At 44.8% G+C, this 20,607-nt stretch overlaps 1 protein-coding gene across 1 annotated transcript in view; it reads right to left on the bottom strand.

Moving 5' to 3' along the window:
- Positions 1–20,607, bottom strand: part of LOC145879980 (F-box only protein 41) — a 52,496-nt gene that overhangs the window by 21,208 nt on the left and 10,681 nt on the right. Inside the window, exons 2-5 of the mRNA XM_082977263.1 lie at positions 20,112–20,607; positions 8,880–9,378; positions 8,468–8,529; positions 6,128–6,456 (exon numbers count right to left, since the gene is read on the bottom strand). The exon at positions 20,112–20,607 is cut by the window's right edge and continues 435 nt beyond it. Coding sequence (XP_082833389.1) covers positions 6,128–6,456; positions 8,468–8,529; positions 8,880–9,378; positions 20,112–20,607 — 1,386 coding nt within the window. The remainder of the gene's footprint in view (positions 1–6,127; positions 6,457–8,467; positions 8,530–8,879; positions 9,379–20,111) is intronic.

Genomic DNA, 20,607 nt, shown 5'->3' on the forward strand with positions numbered 1-20,607 from the left:
CACAGTACACACCTGGAGAGAAACGTCAGGTAGAGTTAGTTTGACACAGTACACACCTGGAGAGAAACGTCAGGTAGAGTTAGTTAGACACAGTACACACCTGGAGAGAAACGTCAGGTAGAGTTAGACACAGTACACACCTGGAGAGAAACGTCAGGTAGAGTTAGACACAGTACACACCTGGAGAGAAACGTCAGGTAGAGTTAGACACAGTACACACCTGGAGAGAAACGTCAGGTAGAGTTAGTTAGACACAGTACACACCTGGAGAGAAACGTCAGGTAGAGTTAGTTAGACACAGTACACACCTGGAGAGAAACGTCAGGTAGAGTTAGTTAGACACAGTACACACCTGGAGAGAAACGTCAGGTAGAGTTAGTTAGACACAGTACACACCTGGAGAGAAACGTCAGGTAGAGTTAGTTAGACACAGTACACACCTGGAGAGAAACGTCAGGTAGAGTTAGTTAGACACAGTACACACCTGGAGAGAAACGTCAGGTAGAGTTAGTTAGACACAGTACACACCTGGAGAGAAACGTCAGGTAGAGTTAGTTAGACACAGTACACACCTGGAGAGAAACGTCAGGTAGAGTTAGTTAGACACAGTACACACCTGGAGAGAAACGTCAGGTAGAGTTAGTTAGACACAGTACACACCTGGAGAGAAACGTCAGGTAGAGTTAGTTAGACACAGTACACACCTGGAGAGAAACGTCAGGTAGAGTTAGTTAGACACAGTACACACCTGGAGAGAAACGTCAGGTAGAGTTAGTTAGACACAGTACACACCTGGAGAGAAACGTCAGGTAGAGTTAGTTAGACACAGTACACACCTGGAGAGAAACGTCAGGTAGAGTTAGTTAGACACAGTACACACCTGGAGAGAAACGTCAGGTAGAGTTAGTTAGACACAGTACACACCTGGAGAGAAACGTCAGGTAGAGTTAGTTAGACACAGTACACACCTGGAGAGAAACGTCAGGTAGAGTTAGTTAGACACAGTACACACCTGGAGAGAAACGTCAGGTAGAGTTAGTTAGACACAGTACACACCTGGAGAGAAACGTCAGGTAGAGTTAGTTAGACACAGTACACACCTGGAGAGAAACGTCAGGTAGAGTTAGTTAGACACAGTACACACCTGGAGAGAAACGTCAGGTAGAGTTAGTTAGACACAGTACACACCTGGAGAGAAACGTCAGGTAGAGTTAGTTAGACACAGTACACACCTGGAGAGAAACGTCAGGTAGAGTTAGACACAGTACACACCTGGAGAGAAACGTCAGGTAGAGTTAGACACAGTACACACCTGGAGAGAAACGTCAGGTAGAGTTAGTTAGACACAGTACACACCTGGAGAGAAACGTCAGGCAGAGTTAGTTAGACACAGTACACACCTGGAGAGAAACGTCAGGTAGAGTTAGACACAGTACACACCTGGAGAGAAACGTCAGGTAGAGTTAGTTAGACACAGTACACACCTGGAGAGAAACGTCAGGTAGAGTTAGTTAGACACAGTACACACCTGGAGAGAAACGTCAGGTAGAGTTAGTTAGACACAGTACACACCTGGAGAGAAACGTCAGGTAGAGTTAGTTAGACACAGTACACACCTGGAGAGAAACGTCAGGTAGAGTTAGTTAGACACAGTACACACCTGGAGAGAAACGTCAGGTAGAGTTAGTTAGACACAGTACACACCTGGAGAGAAACGTCAGGTAGAGTTAGTTAGACACAGTACACACCTGGAGAGAAACGTCAGGTAGAGTTAGTTAGACACAGTACACACCTGGAGAGAAACGTCAGGTAGAGTTAGTTAGACAGAGTACACACCTGGAGAGAAACGTCAGGTAGAGTTAGTTAGACACAGTACACACCTGGAGAGAAACGTCTGGTAGAGTTAGACACAGTACACACCTGGAGAGAAACGTCAGGTAGAGTTAGTTAGACACAGTACACACCTGGAGAGAAACGTCAGGTAGAGTTAGTTAGACACAGTACACACCTGGAGAGAAACGCCAGGTAGAGTTAGTTAGACAAAGTACACACCTGGAGAGAAACGTCAGGTAGAGTTAGACACAGTACACACCTGGAGAGAAACGTCAGGTAGAGTTAGTTAGACACAGTACACACCTGGAGAGAAACGTCAGGTAGAGTTAGACACAGTAAACACCTGGAGAGAAACGTCAGGTAGAGTTAGACACAATACACACCTGGAGAGAAACGTCAGGTAGAGTTAGTTAGACACAGTACACACCTGGAGAGAAACGTCAGGTAGAGTTAGATAGACACAGTACACACCTGGAGAGAAACGTCAGGTAGAGTTAGTTAGACACAGTACACACCTGGAGAGAAACGTCAGGTAGAGTTAGTTAGACACAGTACACACCTGGAGAGAAACGTCAGGTAGAGTTAGACACAGTACACACCTGGAGAGAAACGTCAGGTAGAGTTAGACACAGTACACACCTGGAGAGAAACGTCAGGTAGAGTTAGTTAGACACAGTACCCACCTGGAGAGAAACGTCAGGTAGAGTTAGTTAGACACAGTACACACCTGGAGAGAACCGTCAGGTAGAATTAGACACAGTACACACCTGGAGAGAAACGTCAGGTAGAGTTAGTTAGACACAGTACACACCTGGAGAGAAACGTCAGGTAGAGTTAGTTAGACACAGTACACACCTGGAGAGAAACGTCAGGTAGAGTTAGTTAGACACAGTACACACCTGGAGAGAAACGTCAGGTAGAGTTAGTTAGACACAGTACACACCTGGAGAGAAACGTCAGGTAGAGTTAGACACAGTACACACCTGGAGAGAAACGTCAGGTAGAGTTAGTTAGACACAGTACACACCTGGAGAGAAACGTCAGGTAGAGTTAGACACAGTACACACCTGGAGAGAAACGTCAGGTAGAGTTAGACACAGTACACACCTGGAGAGAAACGTCAGGTAGAGTTAGTTAGACACAGTACACACCTGGAGAGAAACGTCAGGTAGAGTTAGTTAGACACAGTACACACCTGGAGAGAAACGTCAGGTAGAGTGAGTTAGACACAGTACACACCTGGAGAGAAACGTCAGGTAGTGTTAGTTAGACACAGTACACACCTGGAGAGAAACGTCAGGTAGAGTTAGTTAGACACAGTACACACCTGGAGAGAAACGTCAGGTAGAGTTAGTTAGACACAGTACACACCTGGAGAGAAACGTCAGGTAGAGTTAGACACAGTACACACCTGGAGAGAAACGTCAGGTAGAGTTAGACACAGTACACACCTGGAGAGAAACGTCAGGTAGAGTTAGTTAGACACAGTACACACCTGGAGAGAAACGTCAGGTAGAGTTAGACACAGTACACACCTGGAGAGAAACGTCAGGTAGAGTTAGTTAGACACAGTACACACCTGGAGAGAAACGTCAGGTAGAGTTAGTTAGACACAGTACACACCTGGAGAGAAACGTCAGGTAGAGTTAGTTAGACACAGTACACACCTGGAGAGAAACGTCAGGTAGAGTTAGTTAGACACAGTACACACCTGGAGAGAAACGTCAGGTAGAGTTAGTTAGACACAGTACACACCTGGAGAGAAACGTCAGGTAGAGTTAGTTAGACACAGTACACACCTGGAGAGAAACGTCAGGTAGAGTTAGTTAGACACAGTACACACCTGGAGAGAAACGTCAGGTAGAGTTAGTTAGACACAGTACACACCTGGAGAGAAACGTCAGGTAGAGTTAGACACAGTACACACCTGGAGAGAAACGTCAGGTAGAGTTAGTTAGACACAGTACACACCTGGAGAGAAACGTCAGGTAGAGTTAGACACAGTACACACCTGGAGAGAAACGTCAGGTAGAGTTAGTTAGACACAGTACACACCTGGAGAGAAACGTCAGGTAGAGTTAGTTAGACACAGTACACACCTGGAGAGAAACGTCAGGTAGAGTTAGTTTGACACAGTACACACCTGGAGAGAAACGTCAGGTAGAGTTAGTTAGACACAGTACACACCTGGAGAGAAACGTCAGGTAGAGTTAGTTAGACACAGTACACACCTGGAGAGAAACGTCAGGTAGAGTTAGTTAGACACAGTACACACCTGGAGAGAAACGTCAGGTAGAGTTAGTTAGACACAGTACACACCTGGAGAGAAACGTCTGGTAGAGTTAGACACAGTACACACCTGGAGAGAAACGTCAGGTAGAGTTAGTTAGACACAGTACACACCTGGAGAGAAACGTCAGGTAGAGTTAGACACAGTACACACCTGGAGAGAAACGTCAGGTAGAGTTAGTTAGACACAGTACACACCTGGAGAGAAACGTCAGGTAGAGTTAGTTAGACACAGTACACACCTGGAGAGAAACGTCAGGTAGAGTTAGACACAGTACACACCTGGAGAGAAACGTCAGGTAGAGTTAGTTAGACACAGTACACACCTGGAGAGAAACATCAGGTAGAGTTAGTTAGACACAGTACACACCTGGAGAGAAACATCAGGTAGAGTTAGTTAGACACAGTACACACCTGGAGAGAAACGTCAGGTAGAGTTAGTTAGACACAGTACACACCTGGAGAGAAACGTCAGGTAGAGTTAGTTAGACACAGTACACACCTGGAGAGAAACGTCAGGTAGAGTTATTTAGACAGAGTACACACCTGGAGAGAAACGTCAGAGTTATTTAGACAGAGTATATCTGTCCAGACAGAGTTATGTGGAGACTGGAGTTGTCTAGACAGAGCTATGTGGAGACTGATCTGCATCAGGTAGAGTTACAGTACACACACGGTTATTACCTGAGGCAGGTGAGTGTTCCAGCCTGGTAAGGTTAAAGGTTATTACCTGAGCCAGGTGAGTGTTCCAGCCTGGTAAGGTTAAAGGTTATTACCTGAGCCAGGTGAGTGTTCCAGCCTGGTAAGGTTAAAGGTTATTACCTGAGCCAGGTGAGTGTTCCAGCCTGGTAAGTTGATTCCCTGAGCCAGGTGAGTGTTCCAGCCTGGTAAGGTTAAAGGTTATTACCTGAGCCAGGTGAGTGTTCCAGCCTGGTAAGGTTATTACCTGAGTCAGGTGAGTGTTCCAGCCTGGTAAGGTTAAAGGTTATTACCTGAGCCAGGTGAGTGTTCCAGCCTTGTAAGGTTAAAGGTTATTACCTGAGCCAGGTGAGTGTTCCAGCCTGGTAAGGTTAAAGGTTATTACCTGAGCCAGGTGAGTGTTCCAGCCTGGTAAGGTTAAAGGTTATTACCTGAGCCAGGTGAGTGTTCCAGCCTGGTAAGGTTAAAGGTTATTACCTGAGCCAGGTTGAGTGTTCCATCCTGGTAAGGTTAAAGGTTATTACCTGAGCCAGGTGAGTGTTCCAGCCTGGTAAGGTTAAAGGTTATTACCTGAGCCAGGTGAGTGTTCCAGCCTGGTAAGGTTAATGGTTATTACCTGAGCCAGGTGAGTGTTCCAGCCTGGTAAGGTTAAAAGTTATTACCTGAGCCAGGTGAGTGTTCCAGCCTGGTAAGGTTAAAGGTTATTACCTGAGCCAGGTGAGTGTTCCAGCCTGGTAAGGTTAAAAGTTATTACCTGAGCCAGGTGAGTGTTCCAGCCTGGTAAGGTTAAAAGTTATTACCTGAGCCAGGTGAGTGTTCCAGCCTGGTAAGGTTAAAGGTTATTACCTGAGCCAGGTGAGTGTTCCAGCCTGGTAAGGTTAAAGGTTATTACCTGAGCCAGGTGAGTGTTCCAGCCTGGTAAGGTTAAAGGTTATTACCTGAGCCAGGTGAGTGTTCCAGCCTGGTATGGTTAAAAGTTATTACCTGAGCCAGGTGAGTGTTCCAGCCTGGTAAGGTTAAAGGTTATTACCTGAGCCAGGTGAGTGTTCTAGCCTGGTAAGGTTAAAGGTTATTACCTGAGCCAGGTGAGTGTTCCAGCCCGGTAAGGTTAAAAGTTATTACCTGAGCCAGGTGAGTGTTCCAGCCCGGTAAGGTTAAAGGTTATTACCTGAGCCAGGTGAGTTTTCCAGCCTGGTAAGGTTAAAAGTTATTACCTGAGCCAGGTGAGTGTTCCAGCCTGGTAAGGTTAAAGGTTATTACCTGAGCCAGGTGAGTGTTCCAGCCTGGTAAGATTAAAAGTTATTACCTGAGCCAGGTGAGTGTTCCAGCCTGACGTGAGCGTGTCTCTGAGTCTCAGGTGTGCTCCAGGCCTCTGACCATGTGTCCTCCTCTTCATCATCCCCTTCCTCCTCTTCCTCTGTGCTGGGGGGCGCCCTCCACCTGGTCCGCCCCCACCCTCCCCTCCCCTCTGGGGTTCGCCTGTACCCCCTCTCCCTCCTCTCTCCTCCCTCTCGAGTAGAGCAGGGAACGTGGTGGTAGTAATGGGCTTCCAGAGGTGTGGCCCAACCCCCTACCGAGTCACTGTCCCACCCCCCAGAACCCAGGGACAGGGTCCGCATACGACCAGCGGGGGCTCTGGAAAGACAATGTGAGACAGGTACACGTCCTGATTCAACAAAGAGTGATATTCACTACAACAGCGTTATTTTGTTGATACTGAATAAACAATCCATCAACAAATTTAATTAAATTGTCTCGATTGGAAAAATAGGATCAACACAGCTAAATGATAATCCAGGATCAATACAGCTAAATGATAATCCAGGATCAATACAGTAAAATAATGATCCTGGATCAACACAGATAAATTATGATCCTGGATCAACACTTATGATCCTGGATCAACACAGATAAATTATGATCCAGGATCAACAGAGATAAATTATGATCCTGGATCAACACAGATAAATTGTGATCCTGGATCAACACAGATAAATTGTGATCCTGGATCAACGCAGATAAATTATGATCCTGGATCAACGCAGATAAATTGTGATCCTGGATCAACACAGATAAATTATGATCCTGGATCAACACAGATAAATTATTTGGATCAATACAGCTAAATGATGATCCTGGATCAACACAGATAAATTATGATCCTGGATCAACACAGATAAATTATGATCCTGGATCAACACAGATAAATGATTTCGATCAACACAGCTAAATGATGATCCTCGACAAACACAGATAAATTATTTGGATCAACACAGATAAATGATGATCCTGAATCAAAACAGATAAATGATGATCCTGAATCAAAACAGATAAATAATGATCTAGGATCAACACAGATAAATTATGATCCTGGACAAACACAGATAAATTATTTGGATCAACACAGATAAATGATGATCCTGAATCAAAACAGCTAAATAATGATCTAGGATCAACACAGATAAATGATGATCTAGGATCAACACAGATAAATGATGATCTAGGATCAACACAGATAAATTATGATCTAGGATCAACACAGATAAATGATGATCTAGGACCAACACAGATAAATGATGATCTAGGACCAACACAGATAAATTATGATCCAGGATCAACACAGATACATTATTTCGATCAACACAGATAAATGATGATCCTGAATCAAAACAGATAAATGATGATCCTGGATCAACACAGATAAATTATGATCCTGGACCAACACAGATAAATAGTGATCCAGGATCAACACAGATAAATAGTGATCCAGGATCAACACAGATAAATGATGATCCAGGATCAAAACAGATAAATGATGATCCTGGATCAACACAGATAAATTATGATCCTGGACCAACACAGATAAATGATGATCCTGGACCAACACAGCTAAATAATGATCCAGGATCAACACAGATAAATTATTATCCAGGACCAACACAGATAAATAGTGATCATGGATCAACACAGATAAATAGTGATCCTGGATCAACACAGATAAATGATGATCCTGGACCAACACAGATAAATTATGATCCTGGATCAACACAGATAAATTATGATCCAGGATCAACACAGATAAATTATGATCCAGGATCAACACAGATAAATAGTGATCCTGGATCAACACAGATACATGATGATCCTGGATCAACACAGATAAATTATGATCCTGGATCAACACAGATAAATTATGATCCTGGACCAACACAGATAAATGATGATCCTGGACCAACACAGCTAAATAATGATCCAGGATCAACACAGATAAATTATTATCCAGGACCAACACAGATAAATAGTGATCATGGATCAACACAGATAAATAGTGATCCTGGATCAACACAGATAAATGATGATCCTGGACCAACACAGATAAATTATGATCCTGGATCAACACAGATAAATTATGATCCAGGATCAACACAGATAAATTATGATCCAGGATCAACACAGATAAATAGTGATCCTGGATCAACACAGATAAATGATGATCCTGGATCAACACAGATAAATTATGATCCTGGATCAACACAGATAAATTATGATCCTGGATCAACACAGATAATTTATGATCCAGGATCAACACAGATAAATTATGATCCAGGATCAACACAGATAAATTAGGATAATGAGGTGTACCTACCCATAGTTGTTGTGATAGATCTGGTCTCCTAGTCTGTACGACCCAGATACACTGTAGCTTCTCTATGAGAGAGAGAAAGACGAGAGAGAAAGAGAGACAGAAACAGAGACAGAGAGAGCAAAGAGACAAAGAGAGAGACCGAGAGACAGAGAGAGAGACAGAGAGAGACCGAGAGACAGCGGGAGAGAGAGAAGAGACCGAGAGAGAGCGGGAGAGAGAGATAGAAGGGGGAGAGAGAGGAAGAGAGAGAGAGAGAAGGGGGAGAGAAAGACAGAGAGGGTGAGAGAGAGAGAGACCGAGAGAAAGACAGAGAACATTACTACAAAATGTCCAGCCATCACCCCAAGACCTGGGTAACTGGTTATGTGGACTTCTTAGCCAATCAACGATCAGATAAATTCTTCCTTCTCACCCTGTAGCCAATTAACTTTGACCCTGTGATGATGTCGTCTTCACTCCCGCTGTGAGCGTGTCCATTGGTCCTGTGGCCGTTGGTCCCGTTGTGGGAGTGACTATCGTTATTGTATGTACGGCTATTATCGCCGTGGGTGTGTCTGTCGTCGTCGTGGGTGTGTCTGTCGTCGTCGTGGGTGTGTCTGTCGTCGTCGTGGGTGTGTCTGTCGTCGTCGTGGGTGTGTCTGTCATCGTCGTGGGTGTGTCTGTTATCGTTGTAGGTGTGTCTGTCGTCGTCGTGGGTGTGTCTGTCGTCGTCGTGGGCGTGTCTGTCGTCGTCGTGGGTGTGTCTGTCGTCGTCGTGGGTGTGTCTGTCTGCAGCCACCAGAAGCTGCAGTTTTCTCTCTGCCCGGTCGGCCCGTTCCAGCAGAGCCTCTATGAAGACCTGCAGCTGCAGCTTAGCCTCGGCTTCTCTCTCCGCTGTGGCTGTCAGGAAACGCTCAATGTCACACACCTCCCTGTGATGGAAATACACACATGTACACATGTTAACATCCACACACACACACAGATTTGACACATTTTGTTACGTTTAAAGCCTTATTCTAAAATGGATTAAATTGTAATTTTTTTCGTCATCAATCTACACACAATATCCCACAATGACAAAGCAACAAAAAAAAAACAGGTATGTAGAAATGTTTGCAAACTTATTACAAATAAAAACTGATATCACATTTACATAAGTATTCAGACCCTTTGCTCAGTACTTTGTTGAAGCACCTTTGGCAGTGATTACAGCCTGGAGTCTTCTTGGGTATGACGCTACAAGCTTGGCACACCTGTATTTGGGGAGTTTCTCTCATTCTTCTCTGCAGATCCTCTCAAGCTCTGTCAGGTAGGATGGGGAGCGTCGCTGCACAGCTATTTTCAGGTCAAACCAGAGATGTTAGATCAGGCTCAAGTCTGGGCTCTGGCTGGGCCACTCAAGGACATTCAGAGACTTGTCCCGAAGCCACTCCTGTGTTGTCTTGGCTGTGCGCTTAGGGTTGTTGTTCTGTTGGAAGGTGAACCTTCGCCCCAGTCTGAGGTCCTGAGCGCTCTGGAGCAGATCAAGGATCTCTCTGTACTTTGCTCTGTTCCTCTTTCCCTCGATCCTGACTAGTCTCTCAGTCCCTGCAGCTGAAAACCATCCCCACAGCATGATGCTGCCACCACCTCCATTGCTTCACCGTAGGGATGGTGCCAGGTTTCCTCCAGACGTGACCCTTGGCATTCAGGCCAAAGAGTTCAATCTTGGTTTCATCAGACCAGAGAATCTTGTTTCTCATGGTTTCAGTCTTTAGGTGCCTTTTGGCAAACTCCAAGCGGGCTGTCATGTGCCTTTTACTGATGAGTGGCCACTCTACCATAAAGGCCTGATTGGTGGAGTACTGCAGAAATGGTTGTCCTTCTGGAAGGTTCTCCCATCTCCACAGAGGAACTCTGGCGCTTTGTCAGAGTGACCATCGGGTTTTTGTCACCTCCCTGACCAAGGCCCTTCTCCCCTGATTGCTCAGTTTGGCCGGGCGGCCAGCTCTAGGAAGAGTCTTGGTGGTTCCAAACTTCTTCCATTTCAGAATGATGGAGGCCACTGTGTACTTGGGGACCTTCAATGCTGCAGACATTTTTTGGTACCTTTCCCCAGATCTCTGCCTCAACAAAATCCTGTCTCGGAGCTCTACGGACAATTCCTTCGACCTCATGGCTTGGTTTTTGCTCTGACATGCACTGTCAACTGTGGGACCTTATGTAGACAGGTGTGTGCCTTTCCAAATTATGTCCAATCAATTGAATTTACCATAGATGGACTCCAATCAAGTTGTAGAAACATCTCAAGGATGATCAATGGAGACAGGATGCACCTGAGCTCAATTTAGAGTCTCATAGTAAAGGGTCTGAATACTTACAGAAATAAGATATTTAAAATTTTGAAAAAAATATTAATCCATTTTAGAATGAGGCTGTAACGTAACAAAATGTTGAAAAAAGGGAAAGGATCTGCACTGTAAATGCTTTCGGAAAGGAAGCACCTTTGATTACAGCAGTAAGTCTTACCGGGTAAGTTTCTAAGAGCTTTCCACACCTGGATTGTTCCACATTCGCATTTTATTATTTTCAAAACACTTCATCTCCCAGCGTCTGGTGGAAAGCAGACTGAACCAGGTTTTCCTCTACCCAGTAGGAACATTCAGGCTATTGCTCAAACCCTACACCCCAAACCCAACCCTTTGTTCTGCCACCTCTGGTCTCTGGGACTCCAACCCATACGGGAGGGCAGCTCCCACTCAGCCCAGTCCAAGCTGTTCTTTGTTGAGGAAAGATGTACTTACTATGCCTTGTAGTCCCACCTAGCTACTGTATTTTAAGAGGAATGTATTACCTGTAAGGCGCTCTAGATAAGAGCGTCTGCTAAATGACTCCAAGTGTAAATGTAAAACACATGGAACAGTGAACCCTCTGTAGATAGTAGGAACAATAACCTGGAATAACGAACAATCCAGTATCTAGTAAGAACAATAACATGGAAGATCCTGTATCTAGTAGGAATAATAACATGGAAGATCCTGTATCTAGTTGGAATAATAACATGGAATATCCTGTATCTAGTTGGAATAATAACATGGAAGATCCTGTATCTAGTAAGAACAATAACATGGAAGATCCTGTATCTAGTAGGAATAATAACATGGAAGATCCTGTATCTAGTTGGAATAATAACATGGAATATCCTGTATCTAGTTGGAATAATAACATGGAAGATCCTGTATCTAGTTGGAATAATAACATGGAATATCCTGTATCTAGTTGGAATAATAACATGGAAGATCCTGTATCTAGTAAGAACAATAACATGGAAGATCCTGTATCTAGTTGGAATAATAACATGGAAGATCCTGTATCTAGTTGGAATAATAACATGGAAGATCCTGTATCTAGTTGGAATAATAACATGGAAGATCCTGTATCTAGTAAGAACAATAACATGGAAGATCCTGTATCTAGTAGGAATAATAACATGGAAGATCCTGTATCTAGTTGGAATAATAACATGGAAGATCCTGTATCTAGTTGGAATAATAACATGGAAGATCCTGTATCTAGTAAAGAACAATAACCTGGAATAACGAACAATCCTGTATCTAGTTGGAATAATAACATGGAAGATCCTGTATCTAGTTGGAATAATAACATGGAAGATCCTGTATCTAGTTGGAATAATAACATGGAAGATCCTGTATCTAGTTGGAATAATAACATGGAAGATCCTGTATCTAGTTGGAATAATAACATGGAAGATCCTGTATCTAGTTGGAATAATAACATGGAAGATCCTGTATCTAGTTGGAATAATAACATGGAAGATCCTGTATCTAGTTGGAATAATAACATGGAAGATCCTGTATCTAGTAAAGAACAATAACCTGGAATAACGAACAATCCAGTATCTAGTAAAGAACAATAACATGGAAGATCCTGTATCTAGTAGGAACAATAACATGGAAGATCCTGTATCTAGTAGGAATAATAACCTGGAATAACGAACAATACTGAATCTAGTAGGAATAATAACGTGTAACATCCTCTATCTATTAGAAACAATTATATGGAACAGATTTCCTAAAACCCTTTTTGTGGCACCTGACCACACGACTGAACAGTAGTCCAGGTGCGACAAAACTAGGGCCTGTAGGACCTGCCTTGTTGATAGTGTTGTTAAGAAGGTAGAAACTAGGGCCTGTAGGACCTGCCTTGTTGATAGTGCTGTTAAGAAGGTAGAAACTAGGGCCTGTAGGACCTGCCTTGTTGATAGTGCTGTTAAGAAGGTAGAAACTAGGGCCTGTAGGACCTGCCTTGTTGATAGTGCTGTTAAGAAGGTAGAAACTAGGGCCTGTAGGACCTGCCTTGTTGATAGTGTTGTTAAGAAGGTAGAAACTAGGGCCTGTAGGACCTGCCTTGTTGATAGTGCTGTTAAGAAGGTAGAAACTAGGGCCTGTAGGACCTGCCTTGTTGATAGTGTTGTTAAGAAGGTAGAAACTAGGGCCTGTAGGACCTGCCTTGTTGATAGTGCTGTTAAGAAGGTAGAAACTAGGGCCTGTAGGACCTGCCTTGTTGATAGTGTTGTTAAGAAGGTAGAGCAGTGCTTTATTATGGACAGACTTCACCCCATCTTAGCTACTGTTGTATCAATATACTTTGACCAGGACAGTTTACAATCCAGGGTTACTCCAAGCAATTTAGTCATCTCAATTTGCTCAATTTCCACATTATTCATTACACTATTTAGTTGAGGTTTAGGGTTTAGGGAATGATTTGTCCCAAAATTAGAAATATTTCAGACTAACTTATTCCTTGCCACCCACTCTGAAACTAACTGCAGCTCTTTGTTAAGTGTTGCAGTCATTTCAGTCGCTGTGGTAGCTGACATGTAAAGTGTTGAGTCATCCGCATACATAGACACTCTGGCTTTCCTCAAAGCCAGTGGCATGTTGTTAGTAAAGATTGAATAAAGTAAGGGGCCTAGACAGCTGCCCTGGGGAATTCCTGATTCTAACTGGATTATGTTTGAGAGGCTTCCATTAAAGCCTCTCTGTGTTCTGTTAGACAGGTAACTCTTTATCCACAATATAGCAGGGGGTGTAAAGCCATAACACATACGTTTTTACAGCAGCAGACTATGATCGATGTCAAAAGCCGCACTGAAGTCTAACAAAACAGCCCCCGTAATATTTTTATCATACATTTCTCTCAGCCAATCACCAGTCATTTGTGTAAGTGCTGTGCTTGTTGAATGTCCTTCCCTATAAGCGTGTTGAAAGTTTGTTGTCAATAATGTAAAATAACATTGTATCTGGTCAAACACAATTCTTTCCAAAAGTTTACTAAGTGATGGTAACAGGCTGATTGGTCGGCTATTTGAGCCAGTAAAGGGAGCTTTACTATTCTTAGGTAGCGGAATGACTTTAGCTTCCCTCCAGGCCTGAGGGCACACCCTTTCAAGTCTGCTTAAATTGAAGATGTGGCAATATCGTCCGCTATTATCCTCAGTAATTTTCCATCCAAGTTGTCAGACCCCAGTCAGTGGCTTGTCATTGTTGATAGACAACAACAAAAAGTTTCACCTCTTCCACACTGACTTTACAGAATTCAAAATTACAATTCTTTCATAATTTGGTCAGATATACTTGGATGTGTTGTGTCAACGTTCATTGCTGGCATGTTATGCCTAAGTTTGCTAATGTTAAAAATTATTAAAGTATTTGGCAATATCAGTTGGTTTTGCGATGAATGAGCCATCTGATTCAATGAATGATGGGGCTGAGTTTGCCTTTTTTCCCAAAATGTCATTTATGTTGCTTCAAAGCTTTTTTTACTGTCATTCTTTACGTCATTTATCTTTGTTTCATAGTGTAGTTTCTTCTTTTTATTCAGTTTAGTCACATGATTTCTCAACTTGCAGTACGTTAGCCAATCGGTTGCACAGCCAGACTTATTTGCCTCAAACCTTTAGCCTCATCCCTCTAAAACATAACATTTTTAAATTCCTCATCAATCCACGGGGATTTAACCGTTTTTACAGTCATTTTCTTAATGGGTGGGTGTTTATTAATAACTGGGATAAGCAATTTCATAAATGTGCCAAGTGCAGAGTCTGGTTGCTCCCTCATTACACACCACAGACCAACAAATGATTCAATCTTAGCCCTGTATTGACGCTTTGCCTGTTTGATGGTTCGTCGGAGGGCATAGAAGGATTTCTTGTAAACTTCCGGGTTAGAGTCCCCTTTATCAATAAGTGCATTGAGGACGTCGTCCCCACAGTGACTGTACGTACATACCCCAAACAGAAGCCATGGACTACAGGCAACATCCGCACTGAGCTAAAGGCTAGAGCTGCCGCTTTCAAGGAGCGGGACTCTAACCCGGATGCTTATAAGAAATCCCGCTATGCCCTCTGATGTACCATCAAACAGGCAAAGCGTCAATACAGGACTAAGATCGAATCGTACTACACCGGCTCCGACGCTCGCGGATGTGGCAGGGCTTGCAAACTATTACAGACTACAAGGGGAAAGCACAGCCGAGAGCTGCCCAGTGACATGAGCCTACCAGACGAGCTAAACTACTTCTATGCTCGCCTCGGGGCAAATAACACTGAAACATGCATAAGAGCATCATCTGTTCCGAAAGACTGTGTGATCACGCTCTCCGCAGCCGATGTGAGTAAGACCTTTAAACAGGTCAACATTCACAAGGCCGCAGGGCCGGACGGATTACCAGGACGTGTACCCCGAGCATGCGCTGACCAACTGGCAACTGTCTTCACTGACATTTTCAACCTCTCCCTGTCCGAGTCTGTAACACCAACATGTTTTAAGCAGACCAGCAAAGTCCCTGTGCCCAAGAACACTAAGGTAACCTGCCTAAATGACTACCGACCCGTAGCACTCACGTCAGTAGCCATGAAGTGCCTTGAAAGCCCGGTCATGGCTCACATCAACACCATCATCCCAAAAACCCTAGACCCATACCGCCCAAACAGATCCACAGATGATGCAATCTCCATTGCACTCCACACTGCCCTTTCCCACCTGGACAAAAGGAACACCTATGTGAGAATGCTATTCATTGACTACAGCTCAGCGTTCAACACCATAGCAACCTCAAAAGCTCATCAATAAGCTAAGGAACCTGGGACTAAACACCTCCCTCTGAAACTGGATCCTGGACTTCCTGATGGGCCGCTCCCAGGTGGTAGGGGTAGGTTACAACACATCCGGCACGCTGACCGTGCTCAGTCCTCTCCTGTACTCCCTGTTCACTCATGACTGCATGGCCAGGCACGACCCCAACACCATCATTAAGTTTGCTGATGACACAACAGTGGTAGGCCTGATCACCGACAACGACGAGACAGTCTCTACACAGGACCATGAACCGTAGCAGGAAGGTTTTACCTGGATATGGTCGCATCAGGTTTACTCTCAGAGGGAATGCCTCGTCTGCCACAAAGACTTATGTGCTTGGTGTATGGGGTCCCAGGAAAGACCTATGGGCTTGGTGTTTGGGTCCCAGGTAAGACATATGGGCTTGGTGTTTGGGTCCCAGGAAAGACCTATGGGCTTGGTGTTTGGGTCCCAGGTAAGACATATGGGCTTGGTGTTTGGGTCCCAGGAAAGACATATGGGCTTGGTGTTTGGGTCCCAGGTAAGACATACGGGCTTGGTGTTTGGGTCCCAGGAAAGACCTATGGGCTTGGTGTTTGGGTCCCAGGTAAGACATATGGGGTTGGTGTTTGGGTCCCAGGTAAGACATATGGGCTTGGTGTTTGGGTCCCAGGAAAGACATATGGGCTTGGTGTTTGGGTCTCAGGAAAGACATATGGGCTTGGTGTTTGGGTCCCAGGTAAGACATACGGGCTTGGTATTTGGGTCCCAGGAAAGACCTATGGGCTTGGTGTTTGGGTCCCAGGAAAGACCTATGGGCTTTGTGTTTGGGTCCCAGGTAAGACATACGGGCTTGGTGTTTGGGTCCCAGGAAAGACCTATGGGCTTGGTGTTTGGGTCCCAGGTAAGACATATGGGGTTGGTGTTTGGGTCCCATGTAAGACATATGGGCTTGGTGTTTGGGTCCCAGGAAAGACATATGGGCTTGGTGTTTGGGTCCCAGGAAAGATATATGGGCTTGGTATTTGGGTCCCAGGAAATACCTATGGGCTTGGTGTTTGGGTCCCAGGAAAGACCTATGGGCTTGGTGTTTGGGTCCCAGGAAAGACCTATGGGCTTGGTGTATGGGGTCCCAGGAAAGACCTATGGGCTTTGTGTTTGGGTCCCAGGCAAGCACCCTGGCCTTGTGTTTGGGTCCCAGGAAAGACATATGGGCTTGGTGTTTGGGTCCCAGATAAGACATACGGGCTTGGTGTATGGGGTCCCAGGAAAGACATATGGGGTTGGTGTTTGGGTCCCAGGTAAGACATATGGGCTTGGTGTTTGGGTCCCAGGAAAGACATATGGGCTTTGTGTTTGGGTCCCAGGTAAGATGTATGGGCTTGGTGTTTGGGTCCCAGGTAAGACATACGGGCTTGGTGTATGGGGTTTCAGGAAAGACCTATGGGCTTGGTGTTTGGGTCCCAGGTAAGACATATGGGCTTGGTGTTTGGGTCCCAGGCAAGCACCCTGGCCTTGGTAACAACAGCTGGCCTGCAGTGAGTTGGGAACCCAAGTATTGCCGAACTTGCTCAGCATCGCAGACTGCCATCAGGACCATTGAGAAAAAGCCATTGTAGAAAATATCTTTCATCGTCAATACTTGGGCACAGGTTGGATAAGAGGTATACTCTCCATCGTCCTCTTGTACTGTTCAGTGGACAAACTCATTTTTTTCCCCCTTCTCCTGAGTAGTAGGAGCTGTTTAAGCTAGCATAGAGAGAAATGATTGCTTCTGCTTCTGTGGCTGAAACGTAGCGTTGTAAAGCATAGAGCGCCAGACTAGCCCGACAAGTAGCTAGCTAAAAATACCACACTAGCCTGACATGTAGCTAGCTAATAACACCACACTAGCCCGACAAGTAGCTAGCTAAAAATACCAGACTAGCCCGACAAGTAGCTAGCTAAAAATACCAGACTAGCCCGACAAGTAGCTAGCTAATAATACCAGACTAGCCCGACAAGTAGCTAGCTAATAATACCAGACTAGCCTGACATGTAGCTAGCTAATAACACCACACTAGCCTGACATGTAGCTAGCTAAAAATACCAGACTAGCCCGACAAGTAGCTAGCTAAAAATACCAGACTAGCCCGACAAGTAGCTAGCTAAAAATACCAGACTAGCCTGACATGTAGCTAGCTAATAACACCACACTAGCCTGACATGTAGCTAGCTAAAAATTCCAGACTAGCCCGACAAGTAGCTAGCTAAAAATACCAGACTAGCCTGACATGTAGCTAGCTAATAACACCACACTAGCCTGACATGTAGCTAGCTAAAAATACCAGACTAGCCCGACAAGTAGCTAGCTAAAAATACCAGACTAGCCCGACAAGTAGCTAGCTAAAAATACCAGACTAGCCTGACATGTAGCTAGCTAATAACACCACACTAGCCTGACATGTAGCTAGCTAAAAATTCCAGACTAGCCCGACAAGTAGCTAGCTAAAAATACCAGACTAGCCTGACATGTAGCTAGCTAATAACACCACACTAGCCTGACATGTAGCTAGCTAATAACACCACACTAGCCTGACATGTAGCTAGCTAATAACACCACACTAGCCTGACATGTAGTTAGCTAATAACACCACACTAGCCTGACATGTAGCTAGCTAATAACACCACACTAGCCTGACATGTAGCTAGCTAATAACACCACACTAGCCTGACATGTAGCTAGCTAATAACACCACACTAGCCCGACATGTAACTAGCTAATAATACCAGACTAGCCTGACATGTAGCTAGCTAATAACACCACACTAGCCCGACAAGTAGCTAGCTAAAAATACCAGACTAGCCTGACATGTAGCTAGCTAATAACACCACACTAGCCTGACATGTAGCTAGCTAATAACACCACACTCGCCTGACATGTAGCTAGCTAATAACACCACACTAGCCCGACAAGTAGCTAGCTAAAAATACCAGACTAGCCTGACATGTAGCTAGCTAATAACACCACACTAGCCTGACATGTAGCTAGCTAATAACACCACACTCGCCCGACATGTAGCTAGCTAATAACACCACACTAGCCTGACATGTAGCTAGCTAATAACACCAGACTAGCCTGACATGTAGCTAGTTAATAACACCACACTAGCCTGACATGTAGCTAGCTAATAACACCACACTAGCCTGACATGTAGCTAGCTAATAACACCACACTCGCCTGACATGTAGCTAGCTAATAACACCAGACTAGCCCAACATGTCTTAAGGCCCTGTACCACCCTGTCTTAAGGCCCTGTACCACCCTGTCTGATAGCATTTTTCCTCCCAGCCCTGACACTGATCCACCTCGTCACACGCAAACGCAGATGGGGATCCACGTTATCATCCACGGCAACAGTAGACATGGGACTACACATACCATAATACAACATTAGCATGGGACTATACATACCATAATGCAACAGTAGACATGTGACTACACATACCATAATGCAACATTAGACATGGGACTACACATACCATAATGCAACATTAGACATGGGACTACACATACCATAATGCAACAGTAGACATGGGACTACACATACCATAATACAACATTAACATGGGACTACACATCCCATAATGCAACAGTAGACATGGGACTACACATACCATAATACAACATTAACATGGGACTACACATACCATAATGCAACAGTAGACATGGGACTGCACATCCCATAATGCAACAGTAGACATGGGACTACACATACCATAATGCAACATTAGACATGGGACTACACATACCATAATGCAACATTAGACATGGGACTACACATACCATAATGCAACAGTAGACATGGGACTACACATACCATAATACAACATTAACATGGGACTACACATCCCATAATGCAACAGTAGACATGGGACTACACATACCATAATACAACATTAACATGGGACTACACATACCATAATGCAACAGTAGACATGGGACTGCACATCCCATAATGCAACAGTAGACATGGGACTACACATACCATAATACAACATTAACATGGGACTACACATCCCATAATGCAACAGTAGACATGGGACTACACATACCATAATACAACATTAACATGGGACTACACATACCATAATGCAACAGTAGACATGGGACTGCACATCCCATAATGCAACAGTAGACATGGGACTACACATACCATAATACAACATTAACATGGGACTACACATACCATAATGCAACAGTAGACATGGGACTGCACATACCATAATACAACATTAGACATGGGACTACACATACCATAATGCAACAGTAGACATGGGACTGCACATACCATAATACAACATTAGACATGGGACTACACATTCCATAATGCAACATTAGACATGGGACTACACATACCATAATGCAACATTAACATGGGACTACACATACCATAATGCAACAGTAGGTTTCTGCTTGACCTGTGTTGTATCATTCTTATATCTGCCGTATGTAGACATTATGAAGCGTTATAAACATGTTATGAAGCGTTATAACCACTCACTGCTGCTTGCGGCACAGCTCCTGCTCTTTCCCCTGCAGCTCTCTCCTCAGAGTGGCCATCATCTCCACGGAGACCTCCACCTGCCGGGACAGATGGGACGCCTGGTCCTGCAGCTCTTCCTTCTCCTTCTCCAGCCGCGCCGCGTCCCGCCTCTCATGCTCTAACTCCGCCTCTCGGCGCTCTAGCTCCGCTCTCAGACAGCCCACATGCTGGGACACCCTCTCCTCCACCTCGGCAAACGTCCTGGCGATACTCCGCTCCACCCCTAGCCTCTCGTCAAGCCCCAGCCCCAGAGTGAGCCTCTCGTCCGGGCAAAGCCCGAAATCCAGGCCCAGGCTTGGCCCCAGCCACCGGCGGCCTAGGCCTCTCAGCCCCGAATCAGGCAGGTTGTCTCCCCTACAGCCAGGCAGGACCAGGGCCGTGGTGCTGTGAGGAGGTGCAGTAAAGGAGGAGGTAGCTACAGTACCAGCAGTGTTACCAGGACCAGATAACTCTC

This window comes from Salmo salar, chromosome 07 (genome assembly GCF_965601325.2).
Source record: "Salmo salar chromosome 07, fSalSal1, whole genome shotgun sequence".
Lineage (NCBI taxonomy): Eukaryota > Metazoa > Chordata > Actinopteri > Salmoniformes > Salmonidae > Salmo > Salmo salar.